The sequence below is a fragment of the Oncorhynchus mykiss genome, chromosome 14, assembly GCF_057628025.1.
Source record: "Oncorhynchus mykiss isolate SJ-2025 chromosome 14, ASM5762802v1, whole genome shotgun sequence".
Classification (NCBI taxonomy): Eukaryota; Metazoa; Chordata; class Actinopteri; order Salmoniformes; family Salmonidae; genus Oncorhynchus; species Oncorhynchus mykiss.
This window is the reverse complement of record NC_143035.1, coordinates 23,824,884-23,844,753: the sequence shown is the minus strand read 5'-3', so window position 1 is coordinate 23,844,753 and position 19,870 is coordinate 23,824,884. Positions and strand designations below refer to the sequence as shown.

General features: G+C 44.1%; 2 protein-coding genes across 2 annotated transcripts; one reads left to right on the top strand and one right to left on the bottom strand.

The window, feature by feature from the left end:
• The first annotated feature begins 226 nt into the window (after window positions 1-226).
• On the top strand, window positions 227-19,583 carry LOC110489005 (uncharacterized). Its single transcript, XM_021561537.3, has 6 exons — window positions 227-988; window positions 10,935-11,482; window positions 11,734-12,355; window positions 13,432-16,125; window positions 17,115-17,259; window positions 17,509-19,583. Exons 1-6 carry the CDS (start codon window positions 606-608, stop codon window positions 17,767-17,769), a joined length of 4,653 nt encoding a protein of 1,550 aa, XP_021417212.3. The 5' UTR covers window positions 227-605; the 3' UTR covers window positions 17,770-19,583.
• On the bottom strand, window positions 8,716-10,936 carry LOC118938707 (uncharacterized). Its single transcript, XM_090198603.1, has 2 exons — window positions 8,876-10,936; window positions 8,716-8,780 (listed from the first exon to the last, which is right to left on the bottom strand). Exon 1 carries the CDS (start codon window positions 9,726-9,728, stop codon window positions 8,877-8,879), a length of 852 nt encoding a protein of 283 aa, XP_090054729.1. The 5' UTR covers window positions 9,729-10,936; the 3' UTR covers window positions 8,716-8,780; window position 8,876.
• Window positions 19,584-19,870: the final 287 nt, after the last annotated feature.

Genomic DNA, 19,870 nt, shown 5'->3' with positions numbered 1-19,870 from the left:
TGTCACTTTTAACCAGACTAACTTGATTGGGTGGGTTGTATTTTTTGGATTAGTCCCAGGCTACTATTATCCAATTGTTGCAATATTAAAAAACGCATTGTGTTATTGCATGCATGATTGTAACATAGTAGTATCATAATAATGTCACAGTAAGGCTTATGATAGGCCTATTGTTTTCCACCATCTTTTTTTGGGGGGGGGGGGGTCTATTTAATGTTGTGCACCTACCTATACGGTATGCGGACCTATTTTGTTAAGGAGGGCGGGCCGACAGTACATTGAGTTTTCGGACAGTAGACTAGTGATGAGGACTGACCAGCCTGCAGCGAGTAGCAGGTATTCTAATTAACAGATCGCACGCAGCTTTGAAGATGGCATGCGAGCGCCGCAAGCGCGGGATAGCCTGCATATCCACAAACTGAAGTCTGAGACATGCCCGAGCATTTTGGAGAAATTCTGCAGAGGTCCTGTGTCTGTTTGTGCTAGCAAACCGGTGGACACAGATGCAAGGGCGAGGCTACAAGAAAAAGAAGCGTCAAGGGACGGCTATTTTGGACTTTCTATGGACTAGTCACGCTCCCCCAATCTATGCAACGTAATTTAAAATGATGTCCTTTATAGACTTAAATGATGACCAGAGATGGGTGCCTACACATGTGAATGTAACTGTCCTTCGTGCAAGGGGTTTGCGGACTAAGGGCAAGCACGGGGGTAGCCGTTATGTTTACACAATCATTCAGGTGGGGAAGGAGAAATACACCACTGGTTTGGTCGAGAAGGCGACTGTGCCAGAGTGGAATGAGGAATGCTGTTTCGAACTTCTACCCGGAATACTGGAGGATGGAGTTCGCAGTGCTTTTCCCTCAGGGAGCGGTGACTTGGTCCTCACCATTATGCACCGTGTGCTTATCGGACTTGACGTGTTTCTTGGTCAAGCAATCCTCCCTTTGGATAAAATATTTCAAGATGGAATGTGCCCGAGAGATGAGTAGGTTCCTCTCACTTACTAAGTTAATTTGCTAATGATGAACTTATTTCCACTGATTACATTGAAATGTAGGCTAAATTATAATAATATCACATCACTTTATAGGCCATTATGGCCATAGTAATTTGCCATGATTGACAGTAACATTAATAAGCCCAATCTGCTCAAGTATCTGTGCATTAGAGATGTCAACGATGACACATCATACTCATCATCTCTAATGCACAGATACTGGGGCAGGCCCAACTATGGAGAAGGGTGCAATTGCGGCCCGCAATTTGGGGTGCTCCTGCATGTCGGCATTCCTGCATCTGCTGGAACCTGTCTTTATACTTCTATTGGTCAAATTTGAAATTACAACAGGTGGGAGGTGTGGTTTCTCCAATACGGAAGGTGGCGTTAATGCACAATAATATTGGATGCCAGCCGCCGATATACCCCACAGGCACTGTTTTCCTGCAGTTATGTTAATGACGGCAAGGGCAGTTGTTCAGCAGGCGGGTGCGAAGGGCGCTGTGTGCCATCTTAGCCAGCTAGTCCTAAGGAGGATTCTGGTACACAGCAGGCTGGGGTGGCACAGTGTGCTGGCTAGCTAACTATCAAGATATCAACACCATGTGCTAGCTAACTATCAAGCTAGCTAGCCTGCTGTGCTAGCGGGAGGCAGGGATGATCGCCCCTGCCTGTCGGCGTGGTTTTTTCTGTGACACCCCGCATGTCGGGGGAGGGGAGCGAAACAGGCCTCACAAGCTCACAGAACGGGACCGGAAAGTGTTGAATCGCATAGCACGTAAAAATCATCCGTCCTCGGTTGCAACACTCATTACAGGGTTCCAAACTGCCTCTGGAAGCAAAGTCAGTACAAGAACTGTTCTAGTCGGTTTCCATTGTTGAGCAGCCGCACACAAGCCTAAAATCGCCATGCGCAATGCCAAGCGTCGGCTGGAGTGGTGTAAAGCTCGGCGCCATTGGACTCTGGAGCAGTAGAAATGCATTCTCTGGAGTGATGAATCACGCTTCACCATTTGGCAGTCCAACGGGCTAATCTGGGTTTGGCGGATGCCAGGAAAACACTACCTGCAACAATGTGTAGGGCCAACTGTAAAGTTTGGTGGAGGACGAATAATGATCTGGAGCTTTTTTTCATGGTTCAGGCTAGGCCCCTTAGTTCCAGTGAAGGAAAATCTTAATGATACGGCATACAATTACATTCTATACAATTCTGTGCTTCCAACTTTTTGGCAACAGTTTGGGGAAGCCCTTTCCTATTTCAGCATGACAAATCCCCCGTGCACAAAGCGAGGTCCATACAGAAATGGTTTGTTGAGATCGGTGTGGAAGAACTTAACTGGCCTGCGCAGAGCCCTAACCTCAACCCCATTGAACACCTTTCAGATTAAATGGAACGCCGACTGCGAGCCAGACCTAATCGCCCAACATCAGTGCCCAACCTAACTAATGCTCTAGTGGCTGAATGGAAGCAAGTTCCCGCAGCAATGTTCCAACATCTAGTGGATAGTCTTCCCAGAAGCTGAAGGCTGTTACAGCATCAATGTGGGGACAATATAAAATGCCCATGATTTTGGAATGAGATGTTTGACTTCCAAGTGTCCACATACTTTTGGCCATGTAGTGTATGTAGATATCTTTGTTAGCAAAAATACAAAATTTACCACAGTCCAAAATTATAAGCTTTATATAGCCTATCAAAGTAATAAGACCAGATATTTTAATATATTTAACTTTGACTATATTTCACTGCTTCACTTAAGTAAAACGTTTTAAAATTCTTCCACTACCACAAAAATAATTTCAAAGAGCAGAAGCAAGTCACACTTTTTCTTCATGGAAAATGACCATATAGTTATAGTTATTATTATTTGGAATCTTCTTATACCTTAAGTTTAACTCTTCATCTTACTTCTGAGTTATTAGTGTGGCCTGTGACAGCAGCCACACTGTAAATGTTGTCCAAATTGTTTCCGACTTTTTAACGTGGCACACTTTAAATGTTGTAAGAATGATTTCTAACTTATTGCTATTATTTGGAAGATAATTCCTCTAACACCGTTTAAGATAGAAACACAATTCAAACTTTAAAAGTTATAGACTGATCTGGGTTAAGTTGCTTGCATACAACTTTGATACCATTTATACTTTTTAAACGATTACATTCTTTTGTCCTCCATCCACTTTCATGGGATTTTCTCAACATTCTAAGAGGCCCATTGTGACATCGTGATTTCCAATATTATTTTCTATTCACTTTAAACAATGTAACTTTTGACACAAATAAGCTACTTTGACAACTTTCCCAAAAACAAGTTGTATGGGTATGACATCTTGGTCTACATCTCTGCAGAACAGAATTGTCTTCTACCAATCAAAATGTATAGCTGTTTTAGTAACCGCATAAACTACACTGAACAAAAATATTAATGCAACATGTAAAGTGTTGGTCTCATGTTTCATGAGCTGAAATAAAAGTTCCCAGCAATGTTCCATATGCACAAAAAGCTTATTTCTCTCAAGTTTTGTGCACAAATTTGTTTACATCCCTGTTAGTGAGCATTTCTCCTTTTCCAAGATAATCCATCCACCTAACAAGTGTGGCATATCAAAAAGCTGATTTAACAGCACGATCATTACACAGGTGCACCTGGCACTGGGCACAATAAAAGGCCACTCTAAAATGTGCAGTTTTCTCACACAACATACACAATGCCACAGATGTCTCAAGTTTTGAGGGAGCGTGTAATTGGCATGCTGACTTCAGGAATGTCCACCTAAACTGTTGCTAGAGAATTGAATGTTAATTTCTATACCATAAACCACCTCCAACTTCATTTTAGAGAATTTAGCAGTACATCCAACCAGGGCTCGCAACTAACTTTTGTCCTACCGTCCCGGTACCCGGAAGAGCAATTCAACTGTCCCAAACTGAACTTGAACTGTCCCAAAATTAATATATATATACAGTGCCTTGCTAAAGTATTCGGCCCCTTGAACTTTGCGACCTTTTGCCACATTTCAGGCTTCAAACATAAAGATATAAAACTGTATTTTTTTGTGAAGAATCAACAACAAGTGGGACACAATCATGAAGTGGAACGATATTTCAAACTTTTTTAACAAATCAAAAACTGAAAAATTGGGCGTGCAAAATTATTCAGCCCCTTTACTTTCAGTGCAGCAAACTCTCTCCAGAAGTTCAGTGAGGATCTCTGAATGATCCAATGTTGACCTAAATGACTAATGATGATAAATACAATCCACCTGTGTGTAATCAAGTCTCCGTATAAATGCACCTGCACTGTGATAGTCTCAGTGGTCCGTTAAAAGCGCAGAGAGTATCATGAAGAACAAGGAACACACCAGGCAGGTCTGAGATACTGTTGTGAAGAAGTTTAAAGCTGGATTTGGATACAAAAAGATTTCCCAAGCTTTAAACATCCCAAGGAGCACTGTGCAAGCGATAATATTGAAATGGAAGGAGTATCAGACCACTGCAAATCTACCAAGACCTGGCCGTCCCTCTAAACTTTCAGCTCATACAAGGAGAAGACTGATCAGAGATGCAGCCAAGAGGCCCATGATCACTCTGGATGAACTGCAGAGATCTACAGCTGAGGTGGGAGACTCTGTCCATAGGACAACAATCAGTTGTATATTGCACAAATCTGGCCTTTATGGAAGAGTGGCAAGAAGAAAGCCATTTCTTAAAGATATCCATAAAAAGTGTTGTTTAAAGTTTGCCACAAGCCACCTGGGAGACACACCAAACGTGTGGAAGAAGGTGCTCTGGTCAGATGAAACCAAAATTGAACTTTTTGGCAACAATGCAAAACGTTATGTTTGGCGTAAAAGCAACACAGCTGAACACACCATCCCCACTGTCAAACATGGTGGTGGCAGCATCATGGTTTGGGCCTGCTTTTCTTCAGCAGGGACAGGGAAGATGGTTAAAATTGATGGGAAGATGAATGGAGCCAAATACAGGACCATTCAGGACCATTCTGGAAGAATCACAAATGCTCTCCATCCAACCTCACTGAGCTCGAGCTGTTTTGCAAGGAGGAATGGGAAAACATTTCAGTCTCTCGATGTGCAAAACTGATAGAGACATACCCCAAGTGACTTACAGCTGTAATCGCAGCAAAAGGTGGCGCTACAAAGTATTAACTTAAGGGGGCTGAATAATTTTGCACGCCCAATTTTTCAGTTTTTGATTTGTTAAAAAAGTTTGAAATATCCAATAAATGTCATTCCACTTCATTTATTTTTTATTTTATTTCACCTTTATTTAACCAGGTAGGCTAGTTGAGAACAAGTTCTCATTTACAACTGCGACCTGGCCAAGATAAGGCATAGCAGTGTGAACAGACAACACAGAGTTACACATGGAGTAAACAATTAACAAGTCAATAACACAGTAGAAAAAAGGGGAGTCTATATACATTGTGTGCAAAAGGCATGAGAAGGTAGGCGAATAATTACAATTATGCAGATTAACACTGGAGTGATAAATGATCAGATGGTTATGTACAGGTAGAGATATTGGTGTGCAAAAGAGCAGAACAATAAATAAATAAAAACAGTATGGGGATGAGGTAGGTGAAAATGGGTGGGCTATTTACCAATAGACTATGTACAGCTGCAGCGATCGGTTAGCTGCTCAGATAGCAGATGTTTGAAGTTGGTGAGGGAGATAAAAGTCTCCAACTTCAGCGATTTTTGCAATTCGTTCCAGTCACAGGCAGCAGAGAACTGGAACGAAAGGCGGCCAAATGAGGTGTTGGCTTTAGGGATGATCAGTGAGATACACCTGCTGGAGCGCGTGCTACGGATGGGTGTTGCCATCGTAACCAGTGAACTGAGGTAAGGCGGAGCTTTACCTAGCATGGACTTGTAGATGACCTGGAGCCAGTGGGTCTGGCGACGAATATGTAGCGAGGGCCAGCCGACTAGAGCATACAAGTCGCAGTGGTGGGTGGAATAAGGTGCTTTAGTGACAAAACGGATGGCACTGTGATAAACTGCATCCAGTTTGCTGAGTAGAGTGTTGGAAGCAATTTTGTAGATGACATCGCCGAAGTCGAGGATCGGTAGGATAGTCAGTTTTACTAGGGTAAGTTTGGCGGCGTGAGTGAAGGAGGCTTTGTTGTGGAATAGAAAGCCGACTCTTGATTTGATTTTCGATTGGAGATGTTTGATATGGGTCTGGAAGGAGAGTTTAGAGTCTAGCCAGACACCTAGGTACTTATAGATGTCCACATATTCAAGGTCGGAACCATCCAGGGTGGTGATGCTGGTCAGGCGTGCGGGTGCAGGCAGCGAACGGTTGAAAAGCATGCATTTGGTTTTACTAGCATTTAAGAGCAGTTGGAGGTCATGATTGTGTCCCACTTGTTGTTGATTCTTCACAAAAAAATACAGTTTTATATCTTTATGTTTGAAGCCTGAAATGTGGCAAAAGGTCGCAAAGTTCAAGGGGGCCGAATACTTTCGCAAGGCACTGTAGTTAAGAGAGAACAATGTTATTGTGAACTGCTTACTGAAGAAATGTAAGTTAGAGACATTCCATCACCAGCTGCCCCATTTAAACAATATAACACAACAATATACAATAAAGAACGTGTGTGTTCCCCGGCCTTCACGTTCTCTGCTTCACCCTCCCTCTTCAGTTACTGAAGAATGTTCACCTTAACCTTAACCCACTTGCTAACAGCCAGGGTCTACAATGTACTTTTTGGTACACTGGCCACTATGGCAGGTAGATTAAAAACTCAACAGTGCTTCTAAAAATGAATCTGTCTTCACATGCGCACGCACTGCCTCGGCTGCAACCTCAGCTCCTAAATGCCATATAAACTCCCTGCAACCTCAGCTCCTAAATGTCATATAAACTCCCTGCAACCTCAGCTCCTAAATGTCATATAAACTCCCTGCAACCTCAGCTCCTAAATGTCATATAAACTCCCTGCAACCTCAGTTCCTAAATGTCATATAAACTCCCTGCAACCTCAGCTCCTAAATGTCACAGCAACTCCCGGCACAGGCAACCTCAGCTCCTAAATGCCCTATATACTCCCTGCAACCTCAGCTCCTAAATGCCACAGCAACTCCCTGCAACCTCAGCTCCTAAATGCCACAGCAACTCCCTGCATACCTCAGCTCCTAAATGCCACAGCAACTCCCTGCAACCTCAGCTCCTAAATGCCACAGCAACTCCCTGCATACCTCAGCTCTCAAATGCCACAGCAACTCCCTGCATACCTCAGCTCTCAAATGCCACAGCAACTCCCTGCATACCTCAGCTCTCAAATGCCACAGCAACTCCCTGCAACCTCAGCTCCTAAATGACACAGCAACTCCCTGCAACCTCAGCTCCTAAATGCCACAGCAACTCCCGGCACATGCAACCTCCGCTCCTAAATGCCACAGCAACTCCCTGCATCCTCAGCTCCCAGATGCCACAGCAACTCCCTGCAACCTCAGCTCCTAAATGCCACAGCAACTCCCTTCATACCTCAGCTCTCAAATGCCACAGCAACTTCAGATATTCCCTCTTTCTAAGTTTCTACCATTAGGCTGTATATCATTCTGTCGCATTATAAAAAATGCTTTTATCAGGTGCGCGTTTGAGGATGCCATTTTCCTTTAATAGCATTTTGGAACATTCACGCACATGGCCGAGACGAGTGAACACATTGCTGCGCTTGTAATGTACATTTTTCATAGTTTTATTAACTTTTAAGCTAAATGTTGTGATCTGTTTTATCAGCCTTGTCTTTGTGTTTAAACATTTTAGTATGGAATCACTCTTGTATGCATTTTATATTCTTCTGGCCTATTGTCCTGCAACTGTCCCAAAGTCTGTTTTGAACCTTCCAAGGCATATTTTTTATCGTCCCCAGGATGACGGGACACCATTAATTTCGAGCCCGGCGTCCAACCAGCCTCACAACCACTGACCATGTGTATGGCTTAGTGTGAGCAAGCTGTTTGCTGATGTCAAGGTTGTGAACAGAGTGCACCATGATGGCGGTGGGGTTATGGCAGGGAAGGACTGGGAGTAAAAAACAGCCCTGGACTTTTATCCAGACCGGCCCACCAGAACCGGCACCGTATACTCCACACGGCCACCCTGCTAATGCATGCATGTTCACACACGGCCCGCCCCTAATACAACCACCTAGCTGCATCACAACCATTGATCACTATTGCAGTACTACGTTAAAAAGGCTGCAGAACACACACACACAGACACTGCACAATGTTATAAAACCTTTACAGAACACACACACAGACACTGCACAATGTTATAAAACCTTTACAGAACACACACACGGACACTGCACAATGTTATAAAACCTTTACAGAACACACACACAGACACTTCACAATGTTATAAAACCTTTACAGAACACACACTGAATTTGTCATGATTGAACTACCTCACATCATGAAGCCTAGAGTGAAAAAGCGATTCTAAAATATCCACAATACTCACTGAGACATAGAACCGTCTAGCTGCTGCTCAGGGTCAGCTGGCTGACTTTAAATCATGGGAGTACACCTTCTAAAAAACAATGGTTGGACACCTCTCCAAACATAGAACGTAACCTGTAAGAGAGCAGCACAAGCCATCATGAGTCATGATTAAACTACATCACAGTATCTGAAGCCTAGAGTTAAAAAGAGATGCTATAATATTCACAATACTCACTGAAACACAGAACTGTCTAACTGCTGCACAGGGTCTGCTGGCTGGCTTCACTCAGTCAAAGTACTGGACAGCAATATTAGGCAGGAAAAATAGATATTAGAAATGTAGGAGTAAAATAATGGTAAGTAAGCAAGTTATAGGTAATATGTTGCAACTACCTTATTGGAGGAACAATTTTCTCAACAGCTGGCTTTTCTCTGCAACTCTATGGATCACCATGTCAGTATCCAGGGCCATTAGGATGTCCTCCTCAGTAACCATGTCAGTATCCAGGGCCATTAGAATGTTCTCATCGGTAACCATGTCAGTATCCAGGGCCATTAGGATGTCCTCCTCAGTAACCATGTCAGTATCCAGGGCCATTAGGATGTCCTCCTCAGTAACCATGTCAGTATCCAGGGCCATTAGGATGTCCTCCTCAGTAACCATGTCAGTATCCAGGGGTATTAGGATGTCCTCCTCAGTAACCATGTCAGTATCCAGGGCCATTAGGATGTCCTCCTCAGTAACGATGTCAGTATCCAGGGCCATTAGGATGTCCTCCTCAGTAACCATGTCAGTATCCAGGGCCATTAGGATGTCCTTCTCAGTAACCATTAGGATGTCCTCCTCAGTAACCATGTCAGTATCCAGGGCCATTAGGATGTCCTCCTCAGTAACCATGTCAGTATCCAGGGCCATTAGGATGTCCTCCTCTGTAACCATGTCAGTATCCAGGGCCATTAGGATGTCCTCCTCAGTAACCATGTCAGTATCCAGGGCCATTAGGATGTCCTCCTCGGTAACCATGTCAGTATCCAGGGCCATTAGGATGTCCTCCTCGGTGGCCATCAGCATGAAGGCCTCTAGGTGTTCTTGTGAGAGAGTGCTCCTGAGTCTACTCTTGATATACTTTAAGGTAGAGAAACTTACAGCACAAGCTACCTGGGTAACTGAGAGGGTGAGTAGGAACATGTATCCAAGGGCAAGGATATGGTATGCATCAGTCAGCAGGTTGTACCGTCTCAACATCTGGTAACAACACAATCACAATTCGTTGCAGGATTCTTCATTTCGGCCTCATCTTCATTTCCATCAGGGCCATCCTCCACTGTCCTTGTATTCCTCCAATACTGAACTTTTCAGTATTTTCCACTTTACAGCGAGGCTTCTCAGCTCACATTACAAATTGTCAACAGTTGCTCGCTTATCAAATCTAAGCAAACATTTGCTGAGATCTTGAAGGGCTGTCTCTGGAAGACCATTGGATGTTATTTGGGAGATGTTTCTAGGGTCCAGAAGGGCTAGGTCAGCATATAGAGTGCCACGAGACATAAATCGCCTGTGGATACTATCTGTGACTGTATGCATAATTTGACTGTGGACTTGAATTTTATAGACATTCTCTGTCTCTGTCAAAGCTTCATCTTGAGCCATCTCTCCAGACATGATTTTCTTCTTTCTTGCTCTATTCCGTGGCAGAGTGGCTTCCACCTTCTCCAGCTCTGTGTCCTCATCCTGTTCTTTGATCTTCTTATTTGCAAACTGAACAAATGTGTCTGTAGCTGCCTTAATGGTGTCAAAGTCTCTTGACATGCCTTTTAGGGTTTCCTGTGTAGCCACAACCATTCGATGGGCAGACAGGATGTCCATCCAACTTGTTTGCAGGTATTTGGACAGTGGTGACGTGTTCTCAAATATCCAAAGAAATATTTGAGCTGTCAGTATCGTCTCATACCTGAGAAGTGCCTCAGTAACTAGGTTGATACATGATTTCGCCTGGCCCAGAAAAAGTTGAGTTGCGTCTGGACACCCGTTGGCCCTCTATGATAGGCTCCAGGGGAGTTCACATTTAAAAAGTGAAATAAATCTTCAGATGTCTGACAGGCAGACAGCTGTGCCTATATTAACCCCCGCTGTACCAAACTAAATGCTAGACTGGAAGCAAGGGTAAATAATGTGAAAGTTGAGATAAATGCAAGAGATGATTCGGACAGCAACATGAACATGATAGTCTTATGGAGGCGCAGTGATAATTTGAGATGGAACTGTTAACAGGCATGGTGTGCCTGTGTTGGCCAATACAGCACAGCTTAGAATGCTGCTCATCCAATCAGCATTCAGGATCCAAACAACACGTTTTATCATATAAAATATGCGTTTAAGTTGCATGACAATGCATGTGTGGAGCGCTGGGGATGGTTGACGCCTTACAGTCTCCTCTCACTGTGGGTCCAGATGGCTCAAACTCAACTCCAAGGCCGGCCGGAAGGAGAAGGAGCGCGGCGAGATCCAGGTGACGGTCCAGTTCACCCGCAACAACCTGACAGCCAGCATGTTCGACCTAACCATGAAGGATAAGCCACGGTCTGCCTTCGGCAAACTTAAGGACCGCGTGACAGGGAGGAAGATCGGCGACATGGAGTCCTCATCAGCCATCGTGCCGGGACGCTTCGCCACCCTGTCAGGTTCCCTAGGAAAGCCTTTCCGAGAGGGGGACCGAGGGGAAGGGGGAGAGGACCCCGTGGAGGTAGCCGAGGAGAAGCGGAGCAAGGTGAAGGATTTCTTCAAGGGGAAGGGAAAGCTGAGGAGTTCGTCCGACACAAGGTCGTGCTCGTCGCTGGCCTCAGAGAGCAGCGTGTTGTCCTTGACCAGTGAGAGGCCCTGCCCCCCTCCTCTGGACCTAGGCATCCTGGTGGACCCTTCCAGTCCCCCCAGCTCCCCCATCTACAGCAACAAGGTCAAAGTTGACACCCACCACAGAGACACAGACCTAGCTAAAAAAGGTAAGCATGCAGATTTCCTCTGTCCAAGTGTTTCATTTTCATTAGAAATTGCCCTGTATGTCTGTAATATGCAGTGACCTGTTTAGATTATATTCTGACAGAATCTTTAGCAGACACAAAAAAGCATGTATTGTATCTAAAGGATCTAGCAAGCTTATGCAGTTTAAGGAATTGTTTTGGAAGAGAGGTTATTGTTAAGGCCGATCCATTTCAGGCCAATACTTTGACCCCCTTTTTTTCCCCCCAAATAGTGCTCAACAACACACAATCTTCCCCAAAGATACTGACTCACAATCGAACCCTCAGCGACGAGGCAAGTAGGATCACCACTACTGCCGTTCCCCAGCCCTGTCCTGCAGTGGAATCCCTCAAAGGTCAGGGTATGACTCCCTCCCAATCCTCTCTGTGCATCAACGGAAGCCACATCTACGGATCCGAACCAGTGGGTCCCAAGGGCTCAGGCACCCTCCCATCCAAGCTGGTCCTCCTTGAGAAGTGCTCCCCCCTCTCTCGTTCGCTGCAGAACCTCACAAAGCAGAACGAGGACAATGGTTCAGCCGGTGAGGGACGGCGCTGGTCCTTCGACAAGGTGAATAAGGAAGATGAGTATGTGGAGAAGGAGGCCGTACCTCATGTCTCCCAGGTTCAAAGCGCACAGGTGGGGGGTCGTCCTGTGCTGGCAGCTGCCTCAATGCTGTCTTCCAACACCACGGTGGACTCAGCAGACAAAAGGAAAAAGCTCAGAAAGTCGTTATTCTCTGGAGGGAAGAGTGATTCTCTACCTGCCAAGTTGGCGCCGAGCCAGGGTTGTCCTCTCACCGAGGGGAGACTGCGAGGCTGGTTTGGCTCCAGTGACTCCCAGAACAAGCCAAGGTGAGTGGAGGGTCATTTCAGATGTCTCCACACTCCAGGACTTCATACAGTTTTGCCTTCCATCAAAAGCACACAGACATTTACATCTGGGAAGGTATTTGATTTCCTTGTGTTCAGTGTTTATGCTGCCCCTTGTTCCTTTCAAATAGAAATGTGGCCAGTTCATCTACCATTTCAAATCAATCAAATGTATTTTATAAAGCCCTTTTTACATCAGCAGTTGTCACAAAGTGCTGCAATCTCATATCACCTCATGTAAGGCACAACATGTTAAGGTTCATACTGTACTATTAACACAGGATAATAGTCGACATCTAGGCCATTTGTATAAGAATATATGTAACGTTACTGTCCTTTGAATCAGAGGAAATCAAAGACAGAGGCCATGTGACGAGTTGAAAAGGAAATAATGGCATATACAGTATATTTCACTCAACCTTGCTTGGGGTCAGATACTGTATACAGTGATTGAATCAGATACTGTATACAGAGAAAGATCTACCTGCACTTTAAGCTTTAGGTTTGGTATGTTGTGGAACATCTGGGCCAGTATTCATAAAGCATATCAGAATAGGAGTGCTGATCTAGGATCAGATCCTCCCTGTCCATGTAACCTTATTCATTATGATCTAAAAGTCCAAACTGATCCTAGATTAGTACTTTACTCTGTGATGCTTTATGAATACTGGCCCAATACACTAATCACCTGTTTTTGCTATTAAATTATCTGCAGTATTACTGTTTCTATTACTGTTCCAAATGTAGTACATCTTGCATTTTTGCTCTTCACCTTGCTTCAGTAATTTGCTAAATGTGATTTTGCTTTTTGTAGTACACTCTTGTTGCTGTTTTCCATAACACGTTATTGTTTGCATTTTTGGGCAATTGTAGCATATTCACATATGAAAATATTTGAAGCTAGTCCTCAAATAGACAGTAGTTGGCATGAGATGCTTCTTCTCTTTAGACATCTGGGTTACCTTTTTCTATGTGTGTTAGAAAATGGCACCCATATTTTGAATGGGTCAGCTTGCACAGAATTAACAAAGAGGACTGCTTGTGCCTTCCCTCCACAGGCTGGAAGTTTCTTCTAAGGTAGAAAGCGACTCAGACACCCCTCCTCCCCTCCCCCCTCGCTCCCCCATTCCCACCCAGTGCTCTTCTTCCACTGGCCGTGCCTCACCCGACAGTGGCCATCCCACTAACACCTTCACCCCATCTCTGACACCCAACCCCATCTCTCTCTCAAACCCCTTCCTCCCGTGTCTGCAGTGTAACCCCTTTTTTGAGGACCTCATAACCGAAGAGGCCCGGAGGTCCCCCCCTTGCGCCACCTGCTCCCCCTGTCATTCCACAGCTTTGCCTTGCATCCCCAGTACTGCCCACGATGTCGCAGTGCCAAAGAAAATGGCCGCAATACGGCGCGAGCGGCCCAGGCCTGTAGCCAGGCAGACATCCCTCCCTGCCTTACTCCCGAGAGCGGTGACTGCCAGCCCCCCGAATCCGTTCACCTCTCGCTCCATATCAGAGAGCTTGGGAAGAGAATGCGACGAGTCCTTTGACGCCTTTGCGTCCAGCAGGCTGAATTCGCCAAAGAGCTCTCCTACCAATCACCCTTCGAATGCAACCTCGTGGCAAGCTCAAGTAAGAAGCACTCCTCCACATAAGGGTAACACTATTCCACCCATTGAGGAGATGCGGATGAGTGAAGAAGAAGCAGAGCCTCCACCGTTGCCTCCACGGAGGCCCATAACAAGACCTTTGGTAAACAAGAGATCTTCTGACAGCTGGTTGCACAGGGGTCAGGAGCTGGCTGTGCAGAAAGAGGCCTGTCTCCTGTCACAAACGGGCGCAGCTTCCCTGCAGCACACAAGAGAAGGCGGGCACAAGAGATGCACACCAAGTCCCCACCTGTACCCAAGCTTAGGCAAAGACCTTCTCGTCAGCAGTGACATGTCCGACTTTCATACCGAACACTCACAGCATTATGCCAATATTTCTCCAGAGTCTCCATCTCCATTCAAGTCTGAAGATGACTTCAAGAAGTTTGACTATGAACCATTGCGAGATGTAGATGATAGCTGTAAATGTATGTTTACTGAGCAGGACTTATGGCCAGATGCAACAGAAAACCATCTAGACCCGAATGTAAAGGATTCGATAATATTGTTAGCCTCAGAGGATACGACGGACACCAGTCCCACTGTTAGAGAAGACGCCATTGTAAAGAACACTTCACCTTCTGAAATCAAAGCCTTATCTCTACCAGTAATGCTTCTTGATAGTGAAATGACTGTTGCCGACCTACTGTATATGTCTTCCCCAAAACACTCTAAATCCAGTCTTAAGACGCTTGACATTGCGTCAATTACACCAGATCCAACAATGGAATTATTCTCAATTCACCCAGATAAACCTACCAAGTCCAGAAACATCCATCATGAATCGCCTCCACTAACCTTGGAAGATCTAAATAAAAATCTAAGTAACTCTGATTTTAGTTTTATTGACTCTGCTTCTGATGCTTCCCCATCTCCATCTGAAATGATTCCAGTGCATACCCTCAAAAGTTTAGGTGGCATTTTTCCTCAACCTCCACAAGTTACTCACATAGCATCTTCTGCTCATGATATACGGCTATCTGCAGAGGATATGCTAACTTTTCAGAAGCCTAGTACTATAGACGTCAACTCTGCCCTAAAAGCAAATTTACCAGAAGCCTCGCTTTGTCAAGACAATTGGCAAGATGGAGGTTGTGAATTGAACACATCAGGCAGAGATCCGGCAAGCAATAAGAACAATAGCATTTTTACGCCTAACAGTCTTAACATTGAGTCTGAAGACATCACTAGAGACACTGTAGATATAAAACACACACAATCTCCACTGAATAGAAAAGGCAACATTTATAAATCAAAGATAGACAGTTCAATAGTAGACCCTTCATGTCACATTAGAACTTCTCCAGTTTCTCCACAGATTGGAATGCAACAGGAAGTTGTACGCAATAAACAGGAATTGAGTCAGCCTCTGGTCAAACGAACCAAGCCTGTCAATGAGTCTTCACCAAGGGGTTCTAGTTCACACAGAAGTCTCAAGGGAATGATACGAGAGCTCTACGGCAACGGTGGTGCAAATAGCCCTGGCAAAGGATTGCATGAGAGCCCTCTTCACCAATCACTGTCTCCTGGGCATGTACTCACAGAGAGCATTGAAGTACCCTTCTCATATCAACCCACCAAATCAAATTTTTCCTCACCTTTGTCACCAGATAGAGAGACAACGTTCAAGGCAGCTAAATTATTTGTTTCCTTGCAAAAAACAAACACAAATAGTTCCACTCAGTCAATTACAAAAGAAAACTGCTTAACGGAACGTTCCCCATCCAAACATACCGGGACCATCAGCTTCGAAGACCTCCATGCCAAAGTAGCCCCAAACGTCAGAAGCCCCATGAGTGCCAGGTTAAGGCCTGGTGTCTCTCTGCATGCTTCCAGTCCCTCCTCTGTGGCCCCCTCCTTGGTGACTGAAACTAATGCCCAGGCTAAGCTACTCCCCACCCCCGGGCCCTCCTCCATACATCACCCCCCAATCTTGAGACCCAGCACCGGAGCCAATGCCACCTTGGCTATTGCCCCCTGCACCTCTTCCTCCTTCTCCTCCTCCTCTTCTACCTCCTCCACCACTGTCCAGCCCCTGGTCGATGCACGGCACACACTTTTACCTGAGGAGACCCAGCCAGCTAGCAGCCTGCCCCGACAAGAGAGCAGGTGAGACTTCTCCTCACACTTAAGCTCTGCAGAGTGTAGCCACTTGACCTCTCTTGAGAAAATATCAGGTTGGGTTGCCAGGTTGTAGTCAACAATGGGATGCAATAATTAGAAATAGTTAGACAGCTAACTAAGACAGCACACCTGCTAGCTGTTTATGAGCCATAGCTTGAAAACCTGAACCTACATATTGTTAGACTGTATTCTCATTCTTCCAAACAAAACTAAAATGTTCAGTTCCTTTTATTTAATCTATTCAAGTAGCTTCCTTAAGAGGAAGTTCTCTTTATTAATCAGTATATATCCCCTACCAGTACCACCTACCCATGCAAACCCATTGGTTGCTACGGTTTTGTAAATTGCTTAATCTTTTACGTTGCTCATCTCACTTCTGTGTAATTAACTTATGTGTCATACATTTGTGTTGCTGACTGTCCCATAAACATCTAGAAGTCCACATCCACAATCACAGTCACCACAATGAAAATCTCAGCCTTATCTTGATGATTTAAACAACTGCTTCAGCTCTCTGCTGAAATTTTGACCATCTGTAAATGAAAGCAAAATGGAAGTGCCTTCCTTCACTCTCAATAGGTATAGGGTGACGTTTCCTCAAGATGCTGATCTTGGGTCAATTTGCGATTTCCCACTAAGGTAGCTGATCCAAGATCTGTACCTAAGGAAACTTCACCCTGGAGCCTGTCATTCCTGCTGAGGGATACCGGCTTTGTGCTATACTAAAATCAGACAACATAAGCTCTTTTTATGCTCTCTTGCTGAAACCTGTTGCTGAACAGGTTTTGTTGTTTTGTAGAGATATATACAGTAAATTCTAAATCCAGGCTGGTGCATTGTTATGAATTTTACCATATACTGTGTAATGCCAGTGCCTCACATTGTACTGTACTATATATTGATTTTCATGTGAAAAGTGTTATGTACACATAATCCAATGCAGTGAACCTTTGATGGTGATGTTTTCTTTGCAGCCCCCACCCAGTGAAGCCCTTGACCACCACAGCCAGTCAGGGGGAGAAGAAAGAGGGCCGGTCATTTCTAGAGAAGCTCAAGTCTTCCATCCACTCAGGCCTCGCCGCCAAGCAGACACTGGCTGAGGCTGAGACTGAGATTGAGGTATAAAAGAGTCCATGAATGGCTGACTCTGTAAAACAATACATTTCACTGCACCTATCCGGTGTATGTGACAATAAAATGTATTCTGACAGAAATAGATTTTTATCAATTGAGTACCTCCTCTTGTTAATCTGTGTTTTCCCATTTTATGTAACAGATCCAGTCTTGTCAGATCAGTGATTACTTCAAGATAGGAATGAAGAATGTATTCTTAAAGTATTCTGACAGGGCCTGTGTGTGTCTTCTCAGGAATCATTAACGGACAGGTCTGCCCAGTACGAGCAGCTGACCAAAATGGAGCTGATCTCCCTTCTGCTGCAGCAGCAGATGGATATGGAGAACCAGAAGGCGGCCTCAGAACAGCAGGCGGTGCCGCTTAAGAAACACGAGGCGGAGATGAAGAAGATCAAGGCGCAGGTGCGCGACCTGGAAGACTACATCGACAGGCTGCTGGTGCAGATCATGGAGCAGACACCCACACTCCTTCAAGTGCGCTCCCGACACAAGTGACCGCTAGTGCTAGTATAATATAGTATAATATAGGGCCATGGTCACCATCAAACCCTAGTCCCAGAGAGCTACTAGGAGGAGCAGACTCTTGTTCCAGCTCAGTCCCTGATTAGGTCTTGATGGTTAGTTGTTTAGCTGAACCAGAAGTTATAGTGCAGGGCTGAAACAAAAGCCTACACATCCAAGTAGTTCTTTCCGGACCAGGGTTGGTGATCACTTCTCCAGGGGCAGGTGTAGTTCAACACATCCCTAAGCAAAAAGTAAATCTCACAACCATCCAGGTTTCACTGCTGATACCCTGCCTCGTTGATAAAAGACACAATATTGCCCACTGTGCATGCTTGCTATAGCTCAAATGTCAGGCTGCAAGGACTAATCAGAAACTGTAGTCATAGCAAATGTTACTGGTCACTTTACACTTGCTACTTAGTATAATGAAAGTGGCACAGCTTTTGTCAAATGTACTGCATTAGAATTATTATATTATTATTATATTATTATATCTGCATTGATGAAGAATACAGAAAATGTAATATTCAGTGGTATAAATTGTTCTCACTTGATATGACATTGCCTCAAATTCAGAAAAACATGTAAGTGTCTGAATTAGTTTGATATGGACCCAAATGATCTTCATCATGGTAAATACTGTAATTATTTGCCATAAGACACTGACTCAAAAACAGACCGACTCGAGGAGAATTCCACTGAATTTCAATTTGTCTACATGGGGAAAGGTGAACTTGAGCTAGTGTCATATTTAGTAAATAATTATGTATTTTTTTTACTCTTCATGGATGAAGTGTGTGCAAAGAATAAATTAATAAATGTTAATGTGGTAAGATAGGTATTACAATGAATTCAAAGGCATTTATTTATGCTATTTAAGTTATATTTTCACATTTTGGTTTGGATTTGCAAAGCGAATGTATATAATTATGTATATTGGTTTGTTTATATAATTTTTGTAATGACATTGCCTGTATTATTTAGTATAGTACTTAAACTCCCACACAAATAGAAATCCACTTTTTCGAGCTGAAAGACAATGGCCAGGGCTTACGCATGACGTTGCACAACGATGTAAGTCAATAAGTAATCATTTTAATCAAAGGATGATATATTTGGGCTTGAAGTGACGAAACCGACCTGCCCCCTCGTGCAAATTCATGCCAATTAATTATTATTTTTACAATTCTCTGTCAAGCTGGTTTTTGATCATTGCTAGACAGCCATTTTCAACTCTTGCCATAGATTTCAAGCTAATTTAAGTCAAAATTGTAACAAGGCCACACAGGAACATTCAATGCTGTCTTGGTAAGCAAATGCAGTGTACATTGGGCCTTGTGTTTTAGGTTATTGTCCTGCTGCGAGGCAAATTTGTCTCCCAGTCTCTGTTGGAAAGCAGACGGAACCAGGTTTTCCTTTAAGATTTTCCCTGTGCTTAGCGCTATTCCATTTATTTGTATCCTAAAAACTCCCTAGTCCTTGCCGATGACAAGCATATCTATAACATGATGCAGCCACCACCATGCTTGACAATATGAAGAGTGGTACTGAGTGATGTGTTGGATTTGCCCCTAACATAATGCTTTGTATTCAGGACAAAGTTACTTTCTTTGCCACATGTTTTTGCAGTTTTACTTTAGTGACTTATTGCAAACAGGATGCATGTTTTTGAATATTTGTATTCTGTACAGGCTTCCTTCTCTTCACTCTGTCAATTAAGTTAGCATTGTGGAGTAGCTACAATGTTGTTGATCCATCCTCAGTTTTCTCCTATCACAGCCATTAAACTCTAACTGTTTAAAAGTCACCATTGGCCTCATGGTGAAATCCCTGAGCGGTTTCCTTACTTATCGCTGCCTCAATTTATGGAATATTCCAAAACTTTGGAGATAACAATAGATGCAGGGCTGCCAACCTTTGAAGAAAGCCTGGAGTGAGATGTGCTATGTGAATTTCATTGCCCCCTGGCACGTCCCCCAGATGGGGGACTAATTTCCACATATTTTGACATGGCTTAGGCCTATGACCAGGGTGGAAAATGTTATAATAAAAACCACAGGTCAGGTGTATTTAGGATGCTTAGAACATTAAA

Coding starts and splice junctions, on each gene's coding strand:
- LOC110489005 (XM_021561537.3), top strand. CDS start 606: ATGATGTCCTTTATAGACTTAAATGATGACCAGAGATGGGTGCCTACA. Junction 989..10,934: donor GGAATGTGCCCGAGAGATGA/GTAGGTTCCTCT, acceptor CTGTGGGTCCAG/ATGGCTCAAACTCAACTCCA. Junction 16,126..17,114: donor CTGCCCCGACAAGAGAGCAG/GTGAGACTTCTC, acceptor TTTTCTTTGCAG/CCCCCACCCAGTGAAGCCCT.
- LOC118938707 (XM_090198603.1), bottom strand. CDS start 9,728: ATGTTGAGACGGTACAACCTGCTGACTGATGCATACCATATCCTTGCC.